Source organism: Eulemur rufifrons, chromosome 28 (genome assembly GCF_041146395.1).
Source record: "Eulemur rufifrons isolate Redbay chromosome 28, OSU_ERuf_1, whole genome shotgun sequence".
NCBI lineage: Eukaryota > Metazoa > Chordata > Mammalia > Primates > Lemuridae > Eulemur > Eulemur rufifrons.
In genome coordinates this window covers 70,869,528-70,888,373 of record NC_091010.1, presented here as the reverse complement: position 1 = coordinate 70,888,373, position 18,846 = coordinate 70,869,528, and the positions used below count along the sequence as shown (strand labels likewise).

The window sequence follows — 18,846 nt, the reverse complement described above, 5'->3', positions numbered from 1 at the left end:
GGGAGGGCCGCCGGGGAGGGGTCCCTCTGGGGAAGCGGCTGCCCCCCGCTGGGCAGCAGGCCCTTCTTTGAGGGGTCCAGAGACACACTCCTGTGCCCACCGTGGGCCTCCGCGCACACGCCACGGCCGGGGCAGGAATGCTCCTCCCACAGCTCACTCGTGCTCGGCCTCGGGTTCCGACCCCCCGTCCCGTGCTCGGCCTCGGGTTCCGACCCCCCGTCCCGTGCTCGGCCTCGGGTTCCGACCCCCCGTCCCGTGCTCGGCCTCGGGTTCCGACCCCCCGTCCCGTGCTCGGCCTCGGGTTCCGACCCCCCGTCCCGTGCTCGGCCTCGGGTTCCGACCCCCGTCCCGTGCTCGACCTCGGGTTCCGACCCCCCGTCCCGTGCTCGGCCTCGGGTTCCGACCCCCCGTCCCGTGCTCGGCCTCGGGTTCCGACCCCCGTCCCGTGCTCGACCTCGGGTTCCGACCCCCCGTCCCGTGCTCGGCCTCGGGTTCCGACCCCCGTCCCGTGCTCGACCTCGGGTTCCGACCCCCGTCCCGTGCTCGGCCTCGGGTTCCGACCCCCCGTCCCGTGCTCGGCCTCGGGTTCCGACCCCCCGTCCCGTGCTCGGCCTCGGGTTCCGACCCCCGTCCCGTGCTCGGCCTCGGGTTCCGACCCCCCGTCCCGTGCTCGGCCTCGGGTTCCGACCCCCGTCCCGTGCTCGGCCTCGGGTTCCGACCCCCGTCCCGTGCTCGACCTCGGGTTCCGACCCCCCGTCCCGTGCTCGGCCTCGGGTTCCGACCCCCCGTCCCGTGCTCGGCCTCGGGTTCCGACCCCCCGTCCCGTGCTCGGCCTCGGGTTCCGACCCCCCGTCCCGTGCTCGGCCTCGGGTTCCGACCCCCCGTCCCGTGCTCGGCCTCGGGTTCCGACCCCCGTCCCGTGCTCGGCCTCGGGTTCCGACCCCCCGTCCCGTGCTCGGCCTCGGGTTCCGACCCCCGTCCCGTGCTCGGCCTCGGGTTCCGACCCCCGTCCCGTGCTCGACCTCGGGTTCCGACCCCCCGTCCCGTGCTCGGCCTCGGGTTCCGACCCCCCGTCCCGTGCTCGGCCTCGGGTTCCGACCCCCCGTCCCGTGCTCGGCCTCGGGTTCCGACCCCCCGTCCCGTGCTCGGCCTCGGGTTCCGACCCCCCGTCCCGTGCTCGGCCTCGGGTTCCGACCCCCGTCCCGTGCTCGGCCTGGCCGGCTCCAGCTCCTCGTGTCCGCTGGCCCTCGGCGCTCTCTGCCCACTTCCTTTGGGCTCCGCTCACACTTCCTGACTGCACATACGCACGTTGCTCCCTCAACTCCACGGGCTCCACAGGGCACAGCTGGGTCGTGCAGAGCGTGTCGTGTGCCACGTGTTGCACGTAACATGTCCCGTGTTGCACATCGCACGCAGTCGGGACCGGGAGCCCAGGGACAGTGCAGGAGCCTGCTGCGCCCGCCCCGGCCGTGAGCGAGTCACGCCACTTCCCCAGGGACGGGCGGCCGCGGGGGCTGCGAGGGCCGATGCCCAACAGCGCTGGCTGCAGAGGGACCCCGGTCAGCGCCAGGTGAGAGGCTGGTGGGACCGTCCTCCTCACGCGGCCCTGGCCCGGCACCTGCACGCAGACATCCTCTCCCCAGCAGACAGTGCGTCCCCACGCCTGGGGACCAGCGTTGACAGACGAGCCCCACATGGACCCGACAGCCCGCTGGGATCTTCCACCCACGCCCGGTGCGGGGGCTTCACGCCGGCAGCTTCCCCCACGCACACCAGTCAAAGGGCCCAGACACCACCGAGAAGCCACACAGAAGCTGGGCCGCCGCCGTCCTCTGCCCCTCCCCACCTGTTCCTGACACCTGCACCTTCCTCCCTCCTGCCCAGCCACGTGGAGCCACGTGGTGCAGCTGTGGGTCTCGGATGCCTTCCGACAGGAAAACTTCTCCACACACACAGCTCAGCCTCTGCTGGTGTTCACGGAGCCTGCCCGGCGGTGGGCAGCCTGCACACGCCAGGGCACGGCAGACGCTGTGGGCACCACCCGGGGGCCACCACACTCAGCCGTGTGGGAGAACAGAGCACACGGGTCCGAAGGCTGCACCCCAAGGCCGGGCCCACCGCCAGGAAACACCCACAGCCCCTTAGAATGCACGGAGCCCGCGATGAAATTAACCTCGCGCCAATTGTTTTCCCACCCGTTTGACAGCCCAGTGTCAGCTCATCTGTTAGAGGGAAATAAAAAAGTCAAGCCTAAATGTACAAAAAATTATGATGGAAGTCCTAAATAAAGCAGGGGACTGCAAGCTTATTGAGTCAAAAATCAATCAATCAATGAGGGAGTGGATTAGGAACACCTCATAAGCCCCAAAGAAATAATTTGCCCAAACACTGGGATTTAACAGTGGAGGACCAAATTCCAACACTTTTAGGAAGTAAATAATGAAAAATCAATTCAAAGAAAAAACAGATCAAGAACCCTGGACTCTGACATGCCGACACATTTATTGCTGAATACCATTTCTCGGCTGACCCGAAAACTTCGGAAGGTGTTTATTTACTTTCAACACCTTCCAAAGATCAATATTTTTAATTTGGATCCAAGTTATTATTTTTCACATCACAGCAGTGGGGAGCGGAGCAAAGTGGCTCATATTTTAGTGCTAAAAAGATCAATACGACAGCTTCACCTTCACCACAGCCCCGGCGCTGCGCGGCACACACCATCCGTCCCGCGGGGCCGCGGCGTGGAGGCAGGGCAGGTCATTACCCGCCAGCCAGGCCGACAGCCGTGATTTAGCGGGGCGCGAGGGGCCGGGCGCCCTCAGAAAACCAATCTCGGCCCTTCCCACTCCATCAGGCTGTCTGGGCAGGCGAGGAGGGCGAGCGGCCAGGCGGGAGGGAGAAGAGCGTCCTGGGCAGGGGAGGAGGGAGAGCACCTGGCGGGAGGGAGAAGAGCGTCCTGGGCAGGGGAGGAGGGCAAGCGGCCAGGCGGGAGGGAGAAGAGCATCCTGGGCAGGAGAGGAGGGAGAGCACCTGGCGGGAGGGAGAAGAGCGTCCTGGGCAGGGGAGGAGGGAGAGCACCTGGCGGGAGGGAGAAGAGCATCCTGGGCAGGGGAGGAGGGAGAGCACCTGGCGGGAGGGAGAAGAGCATCCTGGGCAGGGGAGGAGGGAGAGCACCTGGTGGGAGGGAGAAGAGCGTCCTGGGCAGGGGAGGAGGGCAAGCGGCCAGGCGGGAGGGAGAAGAGCATCCTGGGCAGGGGAGGAGGGAGAGCACCTGGCGGGAGGGAGAAGAGCGTCCTGGGCAGGCGAGGAGGGCGAGCGGCCGGGCAGGAGGGAGAAGAGCGTCCTGGGCAGGGGAGGAGGGAGAGCACCTGGCGGGAGGGAGAAGAGCGTCCTGGGCAGGGGAGGAGGGAGAGCACCTGGCGGGAGGGAGAAGAGCATCCTGGGCAGGGGAGGAGGGAGAGCACCTGGCGGGAGAGCGCCTGCCGCGTGCACCTGCCTTTCCTCCCTGCTCCATCACAGAGCATCAGCAAACTCCATTAACTTCCCATAAATTTCCCCTAAAATCTTATCTGGGAGAACAGTGAGGGGGAGGGGAGAGGAAAAGCGGGAGGCCGAGCCCCCCACTCTGGGACGCTTCTGGTGCAGGGAACCCACCCACGAGCACCAGGGCTGCTGCTGGGGGGCGGGGGGAGCAGCCACGTGCCTCTGAGTGGACCCCAGGAGCGGGGCCAGCGCCCACCAGAAAGGGGGCACCTGACACCCCACTTCCACGGACAGCAGATGCTGCTCTGCAGAAAGGGGACCCCGGCCCCTCCCGGGAGCCAGGAGGCCCAGGCAGGAGGACGCGACCCCAGCACACAGAAGGCAGCGTGGCAGGCGCAGGACAGAGGCCCTGCCAGGTGGTGGGCAGTGCCAGGAGCTGGCGGCCCTGCACAGCACACCTTTCGGGCCCCAAGTCCTGCTCCCAGCTCCAGAGCCCCAAGGGAGCAGACGTGGCCACAGCCACCCCTGGGCCCAAGAGGACACCGTGGGCTCCGCTGCTGGGCCTGGCGGGCACCAGAGCCGAGGGCTCCTCCCGGAGGAGAGCGGACTCGCCCACCTCGCCCCCGACTCAGAAACCATCTGGGCCACCGGGGGCCCCAGGCCCAGCCCCCCTGTCCAGGCGCAGCCCTGGCCCGCTGCTCCTGGATCCAGACCCCGGGGAGGCCGACTCGAGTGGGCCCCCCGGAACACTGCACACGCCTCCCGGTCCAGGGCAGCTCTGGAAGCATATACAGAACCAGCCAAAGATTTGAGGGGCTGGAGTCGGTCTTCCAAGACCCCTGCAGGCCACACGCACAGGCCCCCGGCCCCACCAGCCTGGGTGGGCCCGCTCAGAGCCGCCGTATGGCCCCAGCAGGGACCAGGCCCCGACCTGGGCTTCAGACTCCTCACTCAGGGGCCTGTAGCCCACTCGGCCCCACCAGTGCCCCGACACCTGGGCGCCAGGCTGAGCCGGGAGGACAGGGGGACCCCAGCCTTCCCACATGCAGCAGTGACGGTCACCACACCCCCCAGCACACAGAGCCGTCCGTCAGCCCTCAGTGCTGCGCTGCTCAACACAAACAGACAGGCAGTGACTTCCACTGGTAGGTAAGAAAGCTCTCAAAAAATTTACCCTCCATTCAGCCTTTCTCAGAAAGCCCCTAAATGGCAAAAACCAAAAAAGAGGGCTTTTTCAGTTTAGTGAGAGTCCCTCTTCTTCCTCTGGGCTTCTTGGTGGAACAAATGACCAGCACAGCGCAGTGACAGCCACCTCCCACAGTCGGTGACGCTTCACCCCTGAGCACAACAGCAGCAGGGTGAGACCGTAGGGAGGTAAACCTGCAACTTCGTCCTCACTCGGCGGTTCGGAAGCCAGCACAGGACAGCTGCGACCTTGACGGCTCCAGCCGACGCTTGCACTTTGCAGGCAGCAAGTGACGAGTGTGCTGCGCCCCTCCGCGTGGCTGGTTTCGGGAGACGCGTGGGTTCCGTGCCGTTGGCGTGTCTGACGGACAGACATCGGGTGGCCTTGGAAACCGCCCAGGCACTTCCTCAGCGTCGAGGCCCGCGAGGAGGTCACTGGGGTCGCCGTGGAACATTGCTGGGTGACAACGCGGCGCGGGACCCCTCTCTGAGGCTGCAGCCAGGAAGCTCGCGCCCAGGGCTGGGGGGATGGGCGGACGGGGGAGCGGGGCTTCTGGTGACGGCACTTCGGGGACGAGGCGGGCGGTGGCTCCTCTGGACTGCCTGACGCTCGCGTGTCACGTGGACGGGTTCTCGGTCACTTTTCCATCTTCCACGCAGGCGCAGAGCCTGGGTCCCCGCTAGGCCCCCTCCCTGAGCGTGTGCACCTCCGTCCCAGGGCTGCCGGCCGCCAGACACCCGACCGCTCTGTGCCGCGGGCCGGGCGCCGCCGGGGGAGCTTCCCAAGCCCCAGCCCCACTCGCCGAGCCCATCCTCGGGCCTGAGAAGGCTCCCCCTCCCCGTCTTTGTAGGAAAGGTTCTTCTGACACAGTCACAGCTTCTGTCACACGCCAAGTCACTGACGTGTGGAGCCTGCGTGTGGAACACGTCGCTGACGGAAATGATATACAGAGGGCTGCTCCCACCTGACACCGTCCCAGAGGCTGCTGGACCGAGACAGAGTCCTGCCCCCTCAGGGCGCACGGAGCCAGCAGGGGGAGGAACGCCACAGTGCCCGCGTCCACGGGAGCACACACATGTGCAGGGGAGCACACGCGTGCTGCGGAGCGAGGTGTCACGTAGAGAAAGCGAGCGCAGGGGAGCACCAGGGCTGTCCCGGGAGGGAGGGTGGAGCACCAGGCAGCGGGGCAGGAGGCGGCACAGATGCGGGAAGGGGACGTGGGGACAGGAGGGCGGAGGGGCCACAGTGCCAGCCCACAGAAGGACGGCTCAAGGGCAGCGATGCTGCTGCGTCCAGTTGCTCTTCTGTGTTTCCAGCTGTTCCGGGGCAGGAACACGGTGCTGGGCCGTCGGCAGGGGCAGAGTGGCCGCTGCCGGCTCTCCGCCTGGGAGTCCACAGCCCCAACACCACCGGTCTGGTCCCCAGAGCGTGAGCTCCATGTCACCCGATGCCCCGGCATGTGGTGTCCGGAAGGGACGGCGGGAGGAAAGCAGGGAGCAGGCCAAGGGGACCTCCCGGGTGCCAGGGGTCGGGCGGGGTGCAGGCCTTGGCCCCACTCCGAGGAGCGTTGCTCCCCACGCCCTGGGTCTCCTTCCCGGCGGCTCCTGCCGGGGGGACAATGGCACTCGACACTCTCCCTCCTCCCGAGGGAGCTGCTCGAATTTTATTTACAATGTGGTGGGAGCAGAATCTGTCCCAAAACTTGCTCACAACAAGAAACAGGAACATCTCGGTCCTTTTGGGCCAACAGAAGAGCGTGACAGGGGTGTTAGACCGTAACCGCCCGCCGGGATGCCCAAGGCGTCGGACGTCTAAGTGTGGACTCTCGGGGAAAGGGCACCGCGGGTCCCTGCTGCGAAAGTGACCAGGTGACATCAGTGCCCTGCACAGCACAGACCCCGAGTCCCTCCTCCACCGGGCGCCACACCCAGCTCTTCTCCCAGCCCCTGGGGTACGCATGAGGCTGGGGCCTCCCGGTCAGCCCAGCAGGGGTCTGGGCCTGCAGGGCCTCCTGGGCGTCTGTCCTCCCCGCGCCCCGCTCCTCCCGACTGCGCCCTGGACGGCCCGGCCTGGTCTTCCCATGGCCGATCGCTGGGCCCGGCAGCGCCACCCAATCCCAGCCTTAACTCCCTCTCGGTGCGCGGCCCCAGTTCTGCCTCAGGCCCAAACCCCCCGCCCGCCTCTCCGCTCCGCCGGGAGGGCCGCGGAGCCCCCACCTTCCAGCCACAGGCCAAGCCTGGGCCCCTTCCACCCCCAGCGCTGACCCACCTCCGAGACCCCACTGATCCACAGATCCAAATATGCCACGAGTGCCCGGGACGTGGTGCGTCCAGGCTCCGGGCAGCGCGTGGGGTCGGCGCAGCCACTGCGCTCAGAGAGGCGACTTCAGGAGGAAGACGAGAAGCAAAACAAACACCAGGCGCATCACAGGCGGTCACTGCGGGGGTCTGGGCACGTCTGGGGCCCTGGAACACGCGTACTCGCTCCCACCGTCCTGTCCCGCCCACGCTGGACTGCACCAGCAGCCTGAGCCAGTGTCCTCAGCCCACGCGGCGACCGACACTTCACACACGTTCCCGTGACAGCGCTGGGACCCGGCCCCAGCCTGAAGCCCGAGCACGAGGGCCTGGCAGGGCCTCTGCAGGGACAGAGCCCGGAGCCCAGGACACAGGGACAGGTAAGGCCCAGCCAGGCACTGAGGGCCTGGGGAGGGGACGCCCGGAGGGCAGCCAGCGGGAGACCGTGCGCCCCTCCCGCTCTGCACAGGGACTGCTACTCTCACAGCGGAGCTTCGCATGGGCCGTCGCCTCCGCGGAAACGCTCCGGCCGTGCGGCGGGCGACGGCGCCACCTCCTGGTGACGATGGACACCTGCAAGTCACCGAGCCTCCTCCAGGCCGCGTCCCCACCAACAGGAGCCGGGAATCCCCGCCACACGCCTTGCGCCAGGCGCGGCTTCGGGTCCAGCTGCTTTCTGGGAACAGGCCACTATTTCTGATCCCTATTAATGCCCGTGACAGCATTTATGTACAAGATAAATTCATTTCAATTTCCTTTCTCAATTAATGGCCTATTATTTGAACCAGACTCAGCTAAAAATACCACCGTGACACTATCAATCTTGTAAAAATTGAATCTGCCTCCCCTGACAGCCAGAGGGCACCAGGCGGAGGCAGGAGGGGCTGCCCGGCTGCCCAGGACCCCGGGGCCCCAGCAGAGACCATGACGCTGCGTGGCCAGCGGCGGGCGAGGGACAGGTGGCTGGTCCAGCCTCGGCACGTGACGGGGCGGCCCACCCTCCGCGCCGGCTCTGAGTGAGCTCCGGGCAGACCTGGAGCCTCCTGTCCCCTTCCCGGCCACACACGCCTGCCCCGGGTCACCCAGGTGGCCCTGAAGGACCACCCCTGCGGGAGCGGCCAGGAGCTCCCGCCACGCCCCGGTCCCCTGTGAGCAGGTCTAGGACACCTCCCGTCCCCGGGCTGTGTCCTGTGCCATCCTCTGGCGATCACCCAGTGTGTGGGCAGCCAGAGAAACAGCCTCCGGGCCTCGGCCTGGCGTGGCCACCTCCAGGCAGTTCACCCGCTGCCTGCGCCCCGCGCCCCGGTCTCGGAGGTTCCAGAGACTTTTCGCTGTGTGTGAAGAACAGAGCAACGCGCCGCTGTCATCGAGGACTTTAAGGCACCAGTGGTCAGCGAGCTCCGGGGCCTCTGCACTTGCTCCGCGAGCTGAGTGAGGCTCGCCCCCCACCAGGCGCCCTGCCCTGGAGGCTGCAGCAACGACAGGGGATTCCGACATCTCTCAAATTTTGAAAGTTTTTGTTTTTTATGTATTAAATAATGTAAAATATTTTCTAATATCCTTTCTGCCATACTCTTTGACTCATGGGTTATTTACAAGTTGGTTTATTTCCAAATATTTGGGACTTTTCCATGTATCTTTTTTATGTACTTCTAATTTAATTCCTGTAGGTAACAGAACATACTTTGTGTGATTTCAGTCTCTTACAGATGCTGAGGTTTGCCTCACTGCCCAGATTCCAATGCGTCACGGTGAATGTTCCGGAGACTGCCCACGGCCAGGGAAGACCCCAGAAACAGGAGGGGAGCGATGCCAGGGCTCGTCTGGGCAGCCGCGGCTGTGCCTGGCAGCCGGCGCAGCCCCCAGAACGCGCACGCCGGCAGAGGCCTGGGAAAGGCAGGCCGGACACCAGGCTGCCCCGGACCCGCCGGGAAAACACTCCTGAGTCAGCCTGGGAAGGCGGCCACAGCCCTCGACTGCGGAAACAGACTTCGCTGAAGCTCTTTCACCTGGAAGCCGGGAGGTGGCTCTGCAGAGACGGGCAAAGCTGACGGCCACTCCTCCCCTCCGGGCCTTTCCGCAGCTGGTCTGCGTCCCTCCAGCCAGGCCCTGACGCAAGGCCGGCCCTCCCTCGGCCTGGCGTGCCCTCATCTGGGCCGCACGCGCTGCCGGTCCCACGGGCGCCAGCGAGCTCGGGCTGGTGCACAGAGAACCTCCCGCAGGGCAGACCTACTTCTCCACGTGGCCCTGTCAGCTTCCGAGTCACACGTGTATGACCGTGATGCCCCCTTGCGGAACTGACCTCTCGGTCACTGGGAAACGACGCCCACATCCTCGGCAGCACTCGGTGCCCTGAAGTCGGCTCCGACCTCGACACAGACCCTCCCGCCCCCCTCACCTGTGTCTGCACGTCCCCCGTGCTCCACCTTCGCTCCCCAACAGCCACATCTGTGCTTCCCCAGGAGGCTGGAGAGCACTGAGGACACCCCCACGAGGACGGGGCTACCTCTCGTGTCCAGCTAGCCACAGCCCCGCGGAGGAGTGACAGGTCTGCTCGGCTCTGCGGAGGGCTCCACACCGCACCCCACACCACCAGGGCAGCCCCTGGCGGAAGCAGGCCGGCCCGGCCTGTGCGGGGCCACGAGGCAGGCCCAGCACGCGAGCGGGCGGCGGCAGGCGGCTCTCAGGACAGACCGGTCAGCTCTCATCTCTCTCCTCTCCTCACGCCTCGCGCCTCCCTCCCCGGCCGTCCACTTCCGACTCCGCCCGGACCGGGGCGGTGCCAGGCGAGGAGGCGCAGCGCCCGCGGGCAGCCCGAGACAGCAGCCCTGCCGGGCCGGCGTGGGGAGCCCAGGCCGGCCGCAAGAACGTGGCAACATCCTAACGCAGGCTCGACAGCACCGCACGCTGGCAGAGGGCTCCACCGCTGTCTCACCGGAGGGCGAGGGCCGGCGTCCACGGCCCGGCACCAGTCTGACAGCCGCACCGCGGGACGGAGACTCACCGTAAAGTGCTCCTGGGACTTGTAGTTCTCGTCCAGGTAGACTCGAGCCCTGTTATACTCTTTCATCGCGTCACTCGACAGTAGTTCTCTGAAAGGAAAAGAGCAAGTTCCTTGAGCAAAAGCACACGGACGCTGCCATTCCCCAGGTGTGCTGACCGGACACCACTGTCTGTATCACCCTAGAACGACACCCACCAACACAGAACCCAGGGAGGAGGCGGAGCGGCAGCCACCGCGTGTTCTCGGCACACGGGGCGCGTGCTGCCCTTCAGGCTCTGGTGTCCAGGCAGCCCCAGGCGACGCCGGACCCTGACGCCTCCCGGGAGTGGAGACCTGAGATGGGAGCAGCCCCACACTCCGGGCTCTCCTGGCCGCGCGTTTCGTCCAAACAGAAATCATCCGAGTGGCCATCAGCACGGGGCGGGGGGCAACCACAGTGGCACCCGGGAGCCCTGGCAGTTCCGTCCCTGCCTGGTCCCCGCCTGGCAAGGGTGAGCCTGTGGCCAAGGTGCCCACGCTTCAGGACCTCTAAAGGTCTGTCACCAAGTGGGTCCCACCCCTCGCTGTCCATCCTACTGGTGGCATCTCACAGTCGGCCAAGCTTGGGAGACGAGCTTCTGCCATCTCCACAGGGCGCGGGGACAGGGAGCCGCCGCACCCCTGGAGGCCCCGCTTGTGTGCCTGGCCCTCTGCCCAGACCACCGCCACCCCCAGCTTGCTCAGCTGCGAGACAGAAAGGTCACAGCACCCGGTGCCCAGGCCAGGGCACGTGTTGGGAAGAAAGTTCCAGATCTGAGAAACAGAAGTGAATCAGGACGGGCGAGAGGACAAGCCTGGTCCCCACGTATCGGAGCGGGGGGCAGACACGCCCCAAACGCTCAAAGGAGGAAAAAGGTTCAACATGAAACAAGGTAACGTCCGTGACGTGACCACAGTCGTGCAGGACAGCATGCGGAGGACAAGGACGGCGGAATTAGCTGCACAACCATCAAGCAGCTGCTGCAAATGGGATCAGGATTTAAAGGTGGACGTGAGTCTGCTCCAGACACAAGACACGAACCCACAGGTGAGACTTCGAGAGCTGGAAAATAGTCTCAGAAATAACATAAATTCACTGGATGGACTTAAGAGCTGATTAAAACCGGCGGGGGGCGGTGGGGCAGGGGGGGCGGAACCAGTGACTTAAAAGCAGCAGCAGAAACCGTCCCCCCGGAGGCAGAGGGCCTGAGGGGCTGACGGGCAGTTTCCAGCAGTTCAACGTCAGGCGATCGGGGTCTGAGAGCAAAGAGAAGGAGAGGGAAAGCAGTGCGGTACGCAGAGAGATAATGGACTGGTTTGCAAAGTTTGGCGGCAACTACGGCCCACGGAGGGAAAGGCGGGAAGGGCCGCGCGGAGGAACGTGAGGAAACGCAAACCGCAGGGCGCACAGGGCGCTGGAACCAGCGATGAGCACGTCGCGCGGTCGGGGAAAAAGGCACATTATACACCAGAAGATGAAGCCGAGAACAATGGCCAGATTCTCACCAGGAACCACGCCGCGCAGAGGACAATGGGGTGAGAGCCTTAAAGTAGTGAGGGAAAAAAATTGACAAGCTAGAATTCTATTCCCAACAAAAATATCTTTCAGAATGAATACAAAGAGCTTTTTTAGACAAACAAAAGCTGGGAAAATTCATCCGCAGCTGACTTGTGCTAAAATAAATGTTAAAAAAGGTTGTTCAGGCTGAAGGGAAATGATGCCAAGTAAAAGCCAGAATCTACACAAAAGAGTGAAAGTGCTGAAAATGGTGCATGAACCAGTGAAAGTCTTTTCAAAAGACGGCGAAGGCACCACGGCAACGGTGCGCGCAGGTGGGGGGGACCAGGCGGTGACAGCACGGGGACGGGCGGGACGCAGGCGGCCCAGGGCGCAGCCTGAGCAGGAGCCGCGTGGGCAGGAGTGTCTGCGGGTCCCTCTCGGCCGCCGTGCGGGACGCCGGCTTCCCTGCCGGCGCTGCTCTCTCCCGCTGCCCTGCCGGAGCCCTTCCTAAACCCACACGAACTTCCGTCCGTAAAGTGCGCAGCAGCGGTCTCTCCGCAGCGTGGCTTAGTTTGTGCTTTGTTTAGGGGGCCTTTCTATGTCCGAGGTCTTAGCCCTGGCGTGTTCAAATTTACCAGTCTTATCTTTTGTAAGCTATACTTTTTGCACCTTTCTAAAGAAATCTCTCCCGGTCCCAAAGCTATAAAGAAATTTTCCTATATTTTACTCTCAAATTTTTAACTTTGCCTTTTACCTTTGACTCATACGACTGAAATCCGTTTCCTGCAGGGCAGGTGAGAAGCGGCTGCGTAGGACGGAGGGAGGGTCCCGTGTCGCTTTCCCAGCACAGGAAGCCCACGGTCCGCTCCCCCGACCGCGTCACACGTGCCGCGCCGCCGTGCAGGGGGTGTGGCCGCCCTGCCTGCCCCCGGGCCTGAGAGTCCGCCCTGCATGGGAGTCTGGGGACAGCCGGGTAACAACGCCCACCATCTCTGCAGAGTGATTTCAGCTGTTCCTCACCCTTTCTTTTCCACAATTTCAGTCTTAGCTTGTTGAGTGTTAGGAAAAACACCATGAAGGTTTTGGTTAAAATTCTGGATTATCTGGGGGAAAATCTGGCAGTTTTTAGGCAGCTGAAAACCGCCCGCTGCTGTGCTCAGGGCTCAGTTATTGGAAATCAGCGTGACGGCCGTGCTGGCCACAGCGCCAGCAGACAGCGAGGACACAGCAGCTGGGCTCCTCGGAGGGCCAGGAGGGCTCAGCGCCAGCACCGACGGGTGCAGACACCCAGCCGTGGCCGCCACGCGTGTTGAGGCTTCTCGAAGCACAAGACCCTCCAGGGCCGGCCTCACAGGTCACAGCCATCGCTTCTACCACCCTCCGCTGGGTGACAGCCACAGGTGCCAGCATCCGGGGAAGGGGACGAGACACCCACACAGGCAGGGCCCCGGCCACACTGCGGGAGACACAGAGGACGGGCTCTACCGCCCTGGGCCTGGGAAATACCGTCCTCCACGGAGGTCTGCAACAGCGCTCTGTGGCTTTTTCCAAAAAAGTCTTATATAGCATTTCGTTTTCGTTTGTACTCTATGTTTACAGAATGATAATAAAATAATAACATCTTTTACTGTATTTATGATACTTCAAAAACTGTGTGTAAAATGACATTAAAGGATAAAACTAAAAAATGTAAACTTTATCTCTCAACATAAGCCCCATGGAGCACGGGACTTTGCAGGTGACGACACGGACGGTTTGGCCGTCCTGGGAGCCGAGGGCCCTGGGCGGGTGGCCGGGTCCCTGCGGCACTTTCATCATCCACCGGAGAAAAGGGCGCCCTCGGAAGACTGTTGACGATCGGGAAACAAAAGGAGTCGGGAGGAGCCAGGTCAGGACAGAGGGTGGACGGCCGTGAGCCGAGAGGAGCGAGAGGAGGCGGCCGCGGTGGAGACGGCCCCTGCGGAAGCTTCCGGGTGTCCCCGCTGCGGCCGTGGCCGACTCTCTCCACTCTCACGGCAGGTCTGTTGGCTCCAGCAAGTCAGCGAGCAGGTGCCCTGAGCGTCCCTGCCGCCGGGACCTCCGCTCTCCACAGGTGGCTTCTGCTCTGACGGGCACGTCCACCGTGCGGCGGCCACTGCTGTGACTGTGCTGTGCCCTCAGGGTCACTCTGGGGGCGCCTCGCTCCGTCTCCTGTGACGGTTCTTTGAGAGACGCTTCGGGACCTTGCTCCCACGTGTTTAAAATCTCCACTGAACGCTCCGCGCCCGTCTGGGCTGCCCTGGGCACAGCGGCTCCGACGCCATCGGGAGAAAGTCTGCTCAGCTTTGGTTCTTCCGTCGGAACCGCGAAGGCTGAACCAGCCGAGATGCCGGGGCTTTGGATGTCGACGTCGGTACCCTTCACTTGGAAAAGAACAAGACGAGTTTATTTCCTTGCAGTGGATGTGGGTGGTCTGCGCTGTGGGCTTCGTCTCCAGCACCGTCTGGCCCCTTCTTACAACCAGTGACCCATTTGCAAACTGCTGACTCCTCCGGAGCACTGTCCCCGTGAACTTCCCGTGAAGCGTCGATGACGTCCCCATTCTTCCACCCCAGCTTCTCTGTACTAACGCGACGCCCGTTCTTGCTTCTAGTTTAGCAGCACTCGTGTGGCTCTGATGGGGCCCGTTTCAAAGTGACGCCTCGTCCTTCTCAGCGCCTCACACCAGGTCCTGTTCACACACGTGATGTCCAGTTAGGACCAGTTTATTTTGGTGCAAAGAATTTCGAAATCCATGGGTAGTTTTTCAGAATATGCATTTCCCGTGAACTTTACCCCTCGCAGGCCTGGGGTTCTGTCCTCACCACTGGGGAGGCTTTGAAGACTCAGGGCAGGAGTCCCCACCCCTACAGAGGTTCTCCCCACGTTACCTCTACCCGAAACGTGAGCTTCGATTCACTCCGAACACACGGGGGAGGGCGCACACGTGGTGCAGCCACACGAAACCAGGCCCCGGCCGCCTGCTGTTTATTCTAACCTGGGACCAGGAAGCAGCAGTGCCAGGAGGAGGTCCCAGCTCGGCCACTCGTGACACACGCAACACACCCACCAGGGTCACACAGCTGGGGCTCTCGTCTGAAGAAACGTGTCTTCTGAACTTGCAGTTAAGACGGCAGCTCGTTCCTGCTCTTCCAGGCGAGCGCACCGTAGCAGAGAGCTGGGCAGCCCCGAGCACCCTCCCGGTGGCTGGGCACGGCCCAGGCCAGGGTGACCCCCTCTGGAGCACATCCCCCCGGGCCAGGCCGCCTGCCACCACCACCAGGGGCTACGCGCAAGCCCCCTCTGCTCTGTGCAGAGGGTGTTTCCGGACCCCTGGGGGCACGCCTGTGGCTGCCAGCCTCAGGTCTGACTGGGGGGGGGGGTCCTGGGAGGGCCAGGGCAGAGTCCTGGCCCAACGGGGGTTGGAGCTCTGCGTTTGTCTCCTGCCTGGACACCTGTCCCCTTCTGCCTCTTCCTAAGAGCCCCAGCCACGGCGAGTACAGCCTCCGCAGGGGGCAGTGTGGGCCAGGACGCCCAGGCCGCGCCCACAGTCAGCCCCCTGCACGGTCAGAGTCTGAAGTGCGTGGTCACACCTGGGTCTTGGTCGGGCCTGGGTCTGGTGCAGGCGTGGGGCTGGGGGCACGCTGCGTCAGCCGCAGACTCGAAGGCCACCTGACCTCCGGGGAGGCCTCAGCCAGAGGCACCAACGAGGAGACCAGGCTTGGCAGGGTGGAGGCCACCACTCGGCTCCAGCCCCACGGCCAGCGCCCTTGCTGGGTCCAGGGCAGGAGGACCGCAAGCCCAGACGTGGCCAGCACAGGGCGGGCGGGCAGAGTCCAGAGAGGCGGGCGCAGCCGGAGGTGCCTGCGATCGTCTCGCGTCCTGGACGGAAGTGCCACCCGCCAGGCAGGAATGTTCTTCCCACGTCTTCCCACAGGATGTCACGCACTGTCCTGGGAGAACCTGGCAGCGAAGAGTGGCCCGTGTCCCTCAGAGCAGGAGCTCCCAGCAGCAGGGGCAGCGCCTCCCGCGTGCTCCTCGAACTCACGCAGGTGCAGAGCGGAGCTGAGAGCCCACCCAGGCAGCGCCAGGCCCCCAAGCTGCCCCTCCAGGACTGGCCGCCAGGTGGCAGCAGCTCCAGGCACGTCAGCATCAGCGTCTCTCCCGAGAATTTCTGGGAAACGAGACATGTCGACATGTCGGAGCTGAGACCGTGCACACCGCCTCCTTCCACACGGAGTCCCGGGAAGCACAACGGAACCAGCCGCGGTCCCGACGCGCTTCTCCCCTGCAGAACCTCAGTCCACGTTCCCGGGAAAGGCAGCCACGTCTGGAGTTCTGCAAACTGCTAGAAACGTTTCTCCTCCTCTTTACTGCCTGGTGGCTAAGCGTGGCACAACCAGGAAGCTTCCGGAAGTAAGGCCCAGGGAAGGAGGCAGGGACAGCAGTGCCTGGGGCAGACGGGGGCTCCTGGGGCCTGAGCTGAAGGCAGAACTGCAGCTCTGCACAGCCGCTGGGAACCTCGGGGGAAGGGCCGGCCTGCTGTTCCCGGTGAACACGCCACAGGCTGCCGAGGCCTTGGCGCCCCCTCCTCCAGGCAGGACCCGGCTGCCGGGTGTGCACATTGCGACAGTGTGCGTGGCCCCTTCCTCGTAAGTGACAGAGACGTCACCCCACAGACACTTGAGGTCCAAGCCAACCTCCCCACCAGACGCTGCCAAGGTAGGCCAGTCCTGCCTGTCATCCCCCGCAGCAGGCCGGGCCCCAGACCGCACCTGTGGCCTCAGGCACACGCTGATGGGGACCGCCCCCCCCACACCTGAGCTGTTCCCTGGCCGGACAGCGCAGACCCTCGCCCCTCTGGCGGTGACAGCTGTCACTCCACAGCTTCACATCTCACCCGGGACTCCAGGCACACGGCCACATGCTGCCACACGGCTGGGCCACGCCTTCTCTCTTTGGAAGGGAGAAGGTGGGTCTGGAACGGTGACAAGGGGACTCTCGCCGGCACCCCACTCCCCTCCGGAAGCAGAACCAGGACTTACTTGACAAACTTGTCCACGTGGGACATGGAGGCCTCGTAGTTCTTCCCTCCGAACTCCTGACAGTGCAAGGCCATGAAGTGCGGCTTGTGCGTGTGCACGACCTGCAGGAGAGGAGGACACGGTCAGCATCGCGGGCTGCGCGAGGCGCCACCTCGCCCACATGTCCCACGGCCCAGGCGCCCACGGGGGCTGGCGGCGAGGAAGGCCCCACACCTGTGACCACAGGCGCTTTCCAACAGACTCTAGGAATCGTGTCACCTTGATGCTTCCAGTTACTGTATTTCCAGTGTCTTCCGTTTTCCCATGTCTGTAAGCTCTGTAGGAAACACTCAGAATTTCTTAGAACTTTCCTCCATAACCTAGGCGTGATTCTTCCCAGTGTGAAAAGATAACGCACACTGGCTGCCAAGCATCTGGAAGCCTCCGAACACCAAGTCGGTCAGTCGTAGCCCCACGAGTGAGGAGCCACCACTGACACTCGGGCACGTCCCTCCACAAGGGCTCAAGCGCGGGTGTGCGTGTGCATGTCAGCGTGTGTGCATGCGTATGTGTCCATGTGCAGACACATGTGTGATCGCCTGTGTCGGCAAGTATGCGTGTGCGTGTGCATGTCAGAGTGTGTGCATGAGCACGTGTCCATGTGCAGACACATGTGTGAAGTGCAGACACATGTGTGATCGCCTGTGTCGGCAAGTATGCATGTGTGTGTGCGTGTCAGCGTGTGTGCACATGAGCATGTGTCCACGTGCAGACACATGTGTGACGTGCAGACACATGTGTGATCGCCTGTGTTGGCAAGTGTGCGTGTGTGTGTGTGCGTGTCAGCGTGTGTGCATGAGCACGTGTCCACGTGCAGACACAAGTGTGATCGCCTGTGTGCGGCAAGTGTGCGTGTGTGTGTGCATGTCAGCGTGTGTGCACATGAGCATGTGTCCACGTGCAGACACATGTGTGAAGTGCAGACACATGTGTGATCGCCTGTGTTGGCAAGTGTGCGTGTGTGTGTGTGCATGTCAGCGTGTGTGCACATGAGCATGTGTCCACGTGCAGACACATGTGTGACGTGCAGACACATGTGTGATCGCCTGTGTTGGCAAGTGTGCGTGTGTGTGTGTGCGTGTCAGCGTGTGTGCATGAGCACGTGTCCACGTGCAGACACAAGTGTGATCGCCTGTGTGCGGCAAGTGTGCATGTGTGTGTGCATGTCAGAGTGTGTGCCCATGAGCACGTGTCCACGTGCAGACACAAGTGTGATCGCCTGTGTGCGGCAAGTGTGCGTGTGTGTGTGCATGTCAGAGTGTGTGCCCATGAGCACGTGTCCACGTGCAGACACAAGTGTGATCGCCTGTGTTGGCAAAAGTGTGCGTGTGTGCGTGTGCGTGTCAGCGTGTGTGCATGAGCACGTGTCCACGTGCAGACACAAGTGTGATCGCCTGTGTGTGTGGCAGGAGGATTCCTCTCGGCCAGGCACACAGTCGGCTGGGGGGGCCCACACGTCCCTGCACCCTGGGGCAGGCAGCACCTCATTGGGTGAGTCCCCCACGGCACTCACTGTCGGGGGACGGGGCAGCCGTGCCCCACAGCCAGAGGGGCCTGGCCCAGCGAGAAGGGCTTCCTGGGGAGGACAGGCAGGAGTGTAGGAGGAGCCAGTACGTGGGGTCACTGCCACCACAAGGTGGTGGCCCAGCACCCTGGCCATGTCCCTGCACACCGGCACCGCGGTAAGCACAGCCTGCCTCTGCCCAGGCCGCCTGCTGGACTCCAGAAGGCTCGTGCACGCCGGGCGTTCCCTCCCCACCGCCAGAACAGCACAGGCGGGCTCTGAGCAGGACCCGAAACCCACGCACCACCCCTGCCCAGACACCCCACCCCACAGGCAGAGCCGCCCTGCACAAGGCGACCCGAACCCCATGTGCCCCCAACCCGATGGTGAGCACCTCCAACCCAGCCTTGGCCGTCGTCTCACACCTGAGACGGACCGTTCTAGAAACCAGGGCTGCATCTGGAAATCAGCTGGGCTGAGCCCCGGGCAGCCCAGGAGAAAGCAGCGGGGAGCGGCCAGGCCCTGCACGCGTGGCTTCTGCACAGGCCGGTGCCCGGATGGGGTTCGGTGCCGGCGACTCCCATGAGCATCACACATGACCCCGCAGTGCGGCAAGAAGTGCCGAGGCCGCTGCCCTGCTGGACGCAGGTGTCGGACCGAGAGCCGCGCTGTGCGGCCCAGCACTGGGCGCAGGGCGTGGGCTCCTGGCGTGTGTTCAGGCAGCGAACACACAACCTGTGACAGAGGC

General features: G+C 63.9%; 1 protein-coding gene across 1 annotated transcript in view; it reads right to left on the bottom strand.

The window, feature by feature from the left end:
- The window catches only part of INPP5A (inositol polyphosphate-5-phosphatase A), a 170,683-nt gene that overhangs the window by 84,192 nt on the left and 67,645 nt on the right, over positions 1–18,846 (bottom strand). Inside the window, exons 3-4 of the mRNA XM_069460100.1 lie at positions 16,556–16,656; positions 9,974–10,061 (exon numbers count right to left, since the gene is read on the bottom strand). Coding sequence (XP_069316201.1) covers positions 9,974–10,061; positions 16,556–16,656 — 189 coding nt within the window. The remainder of the gene's footprint in view (positions 1–9,973; positions 10,062–16,555; positions 16,657–18,846) is intronic.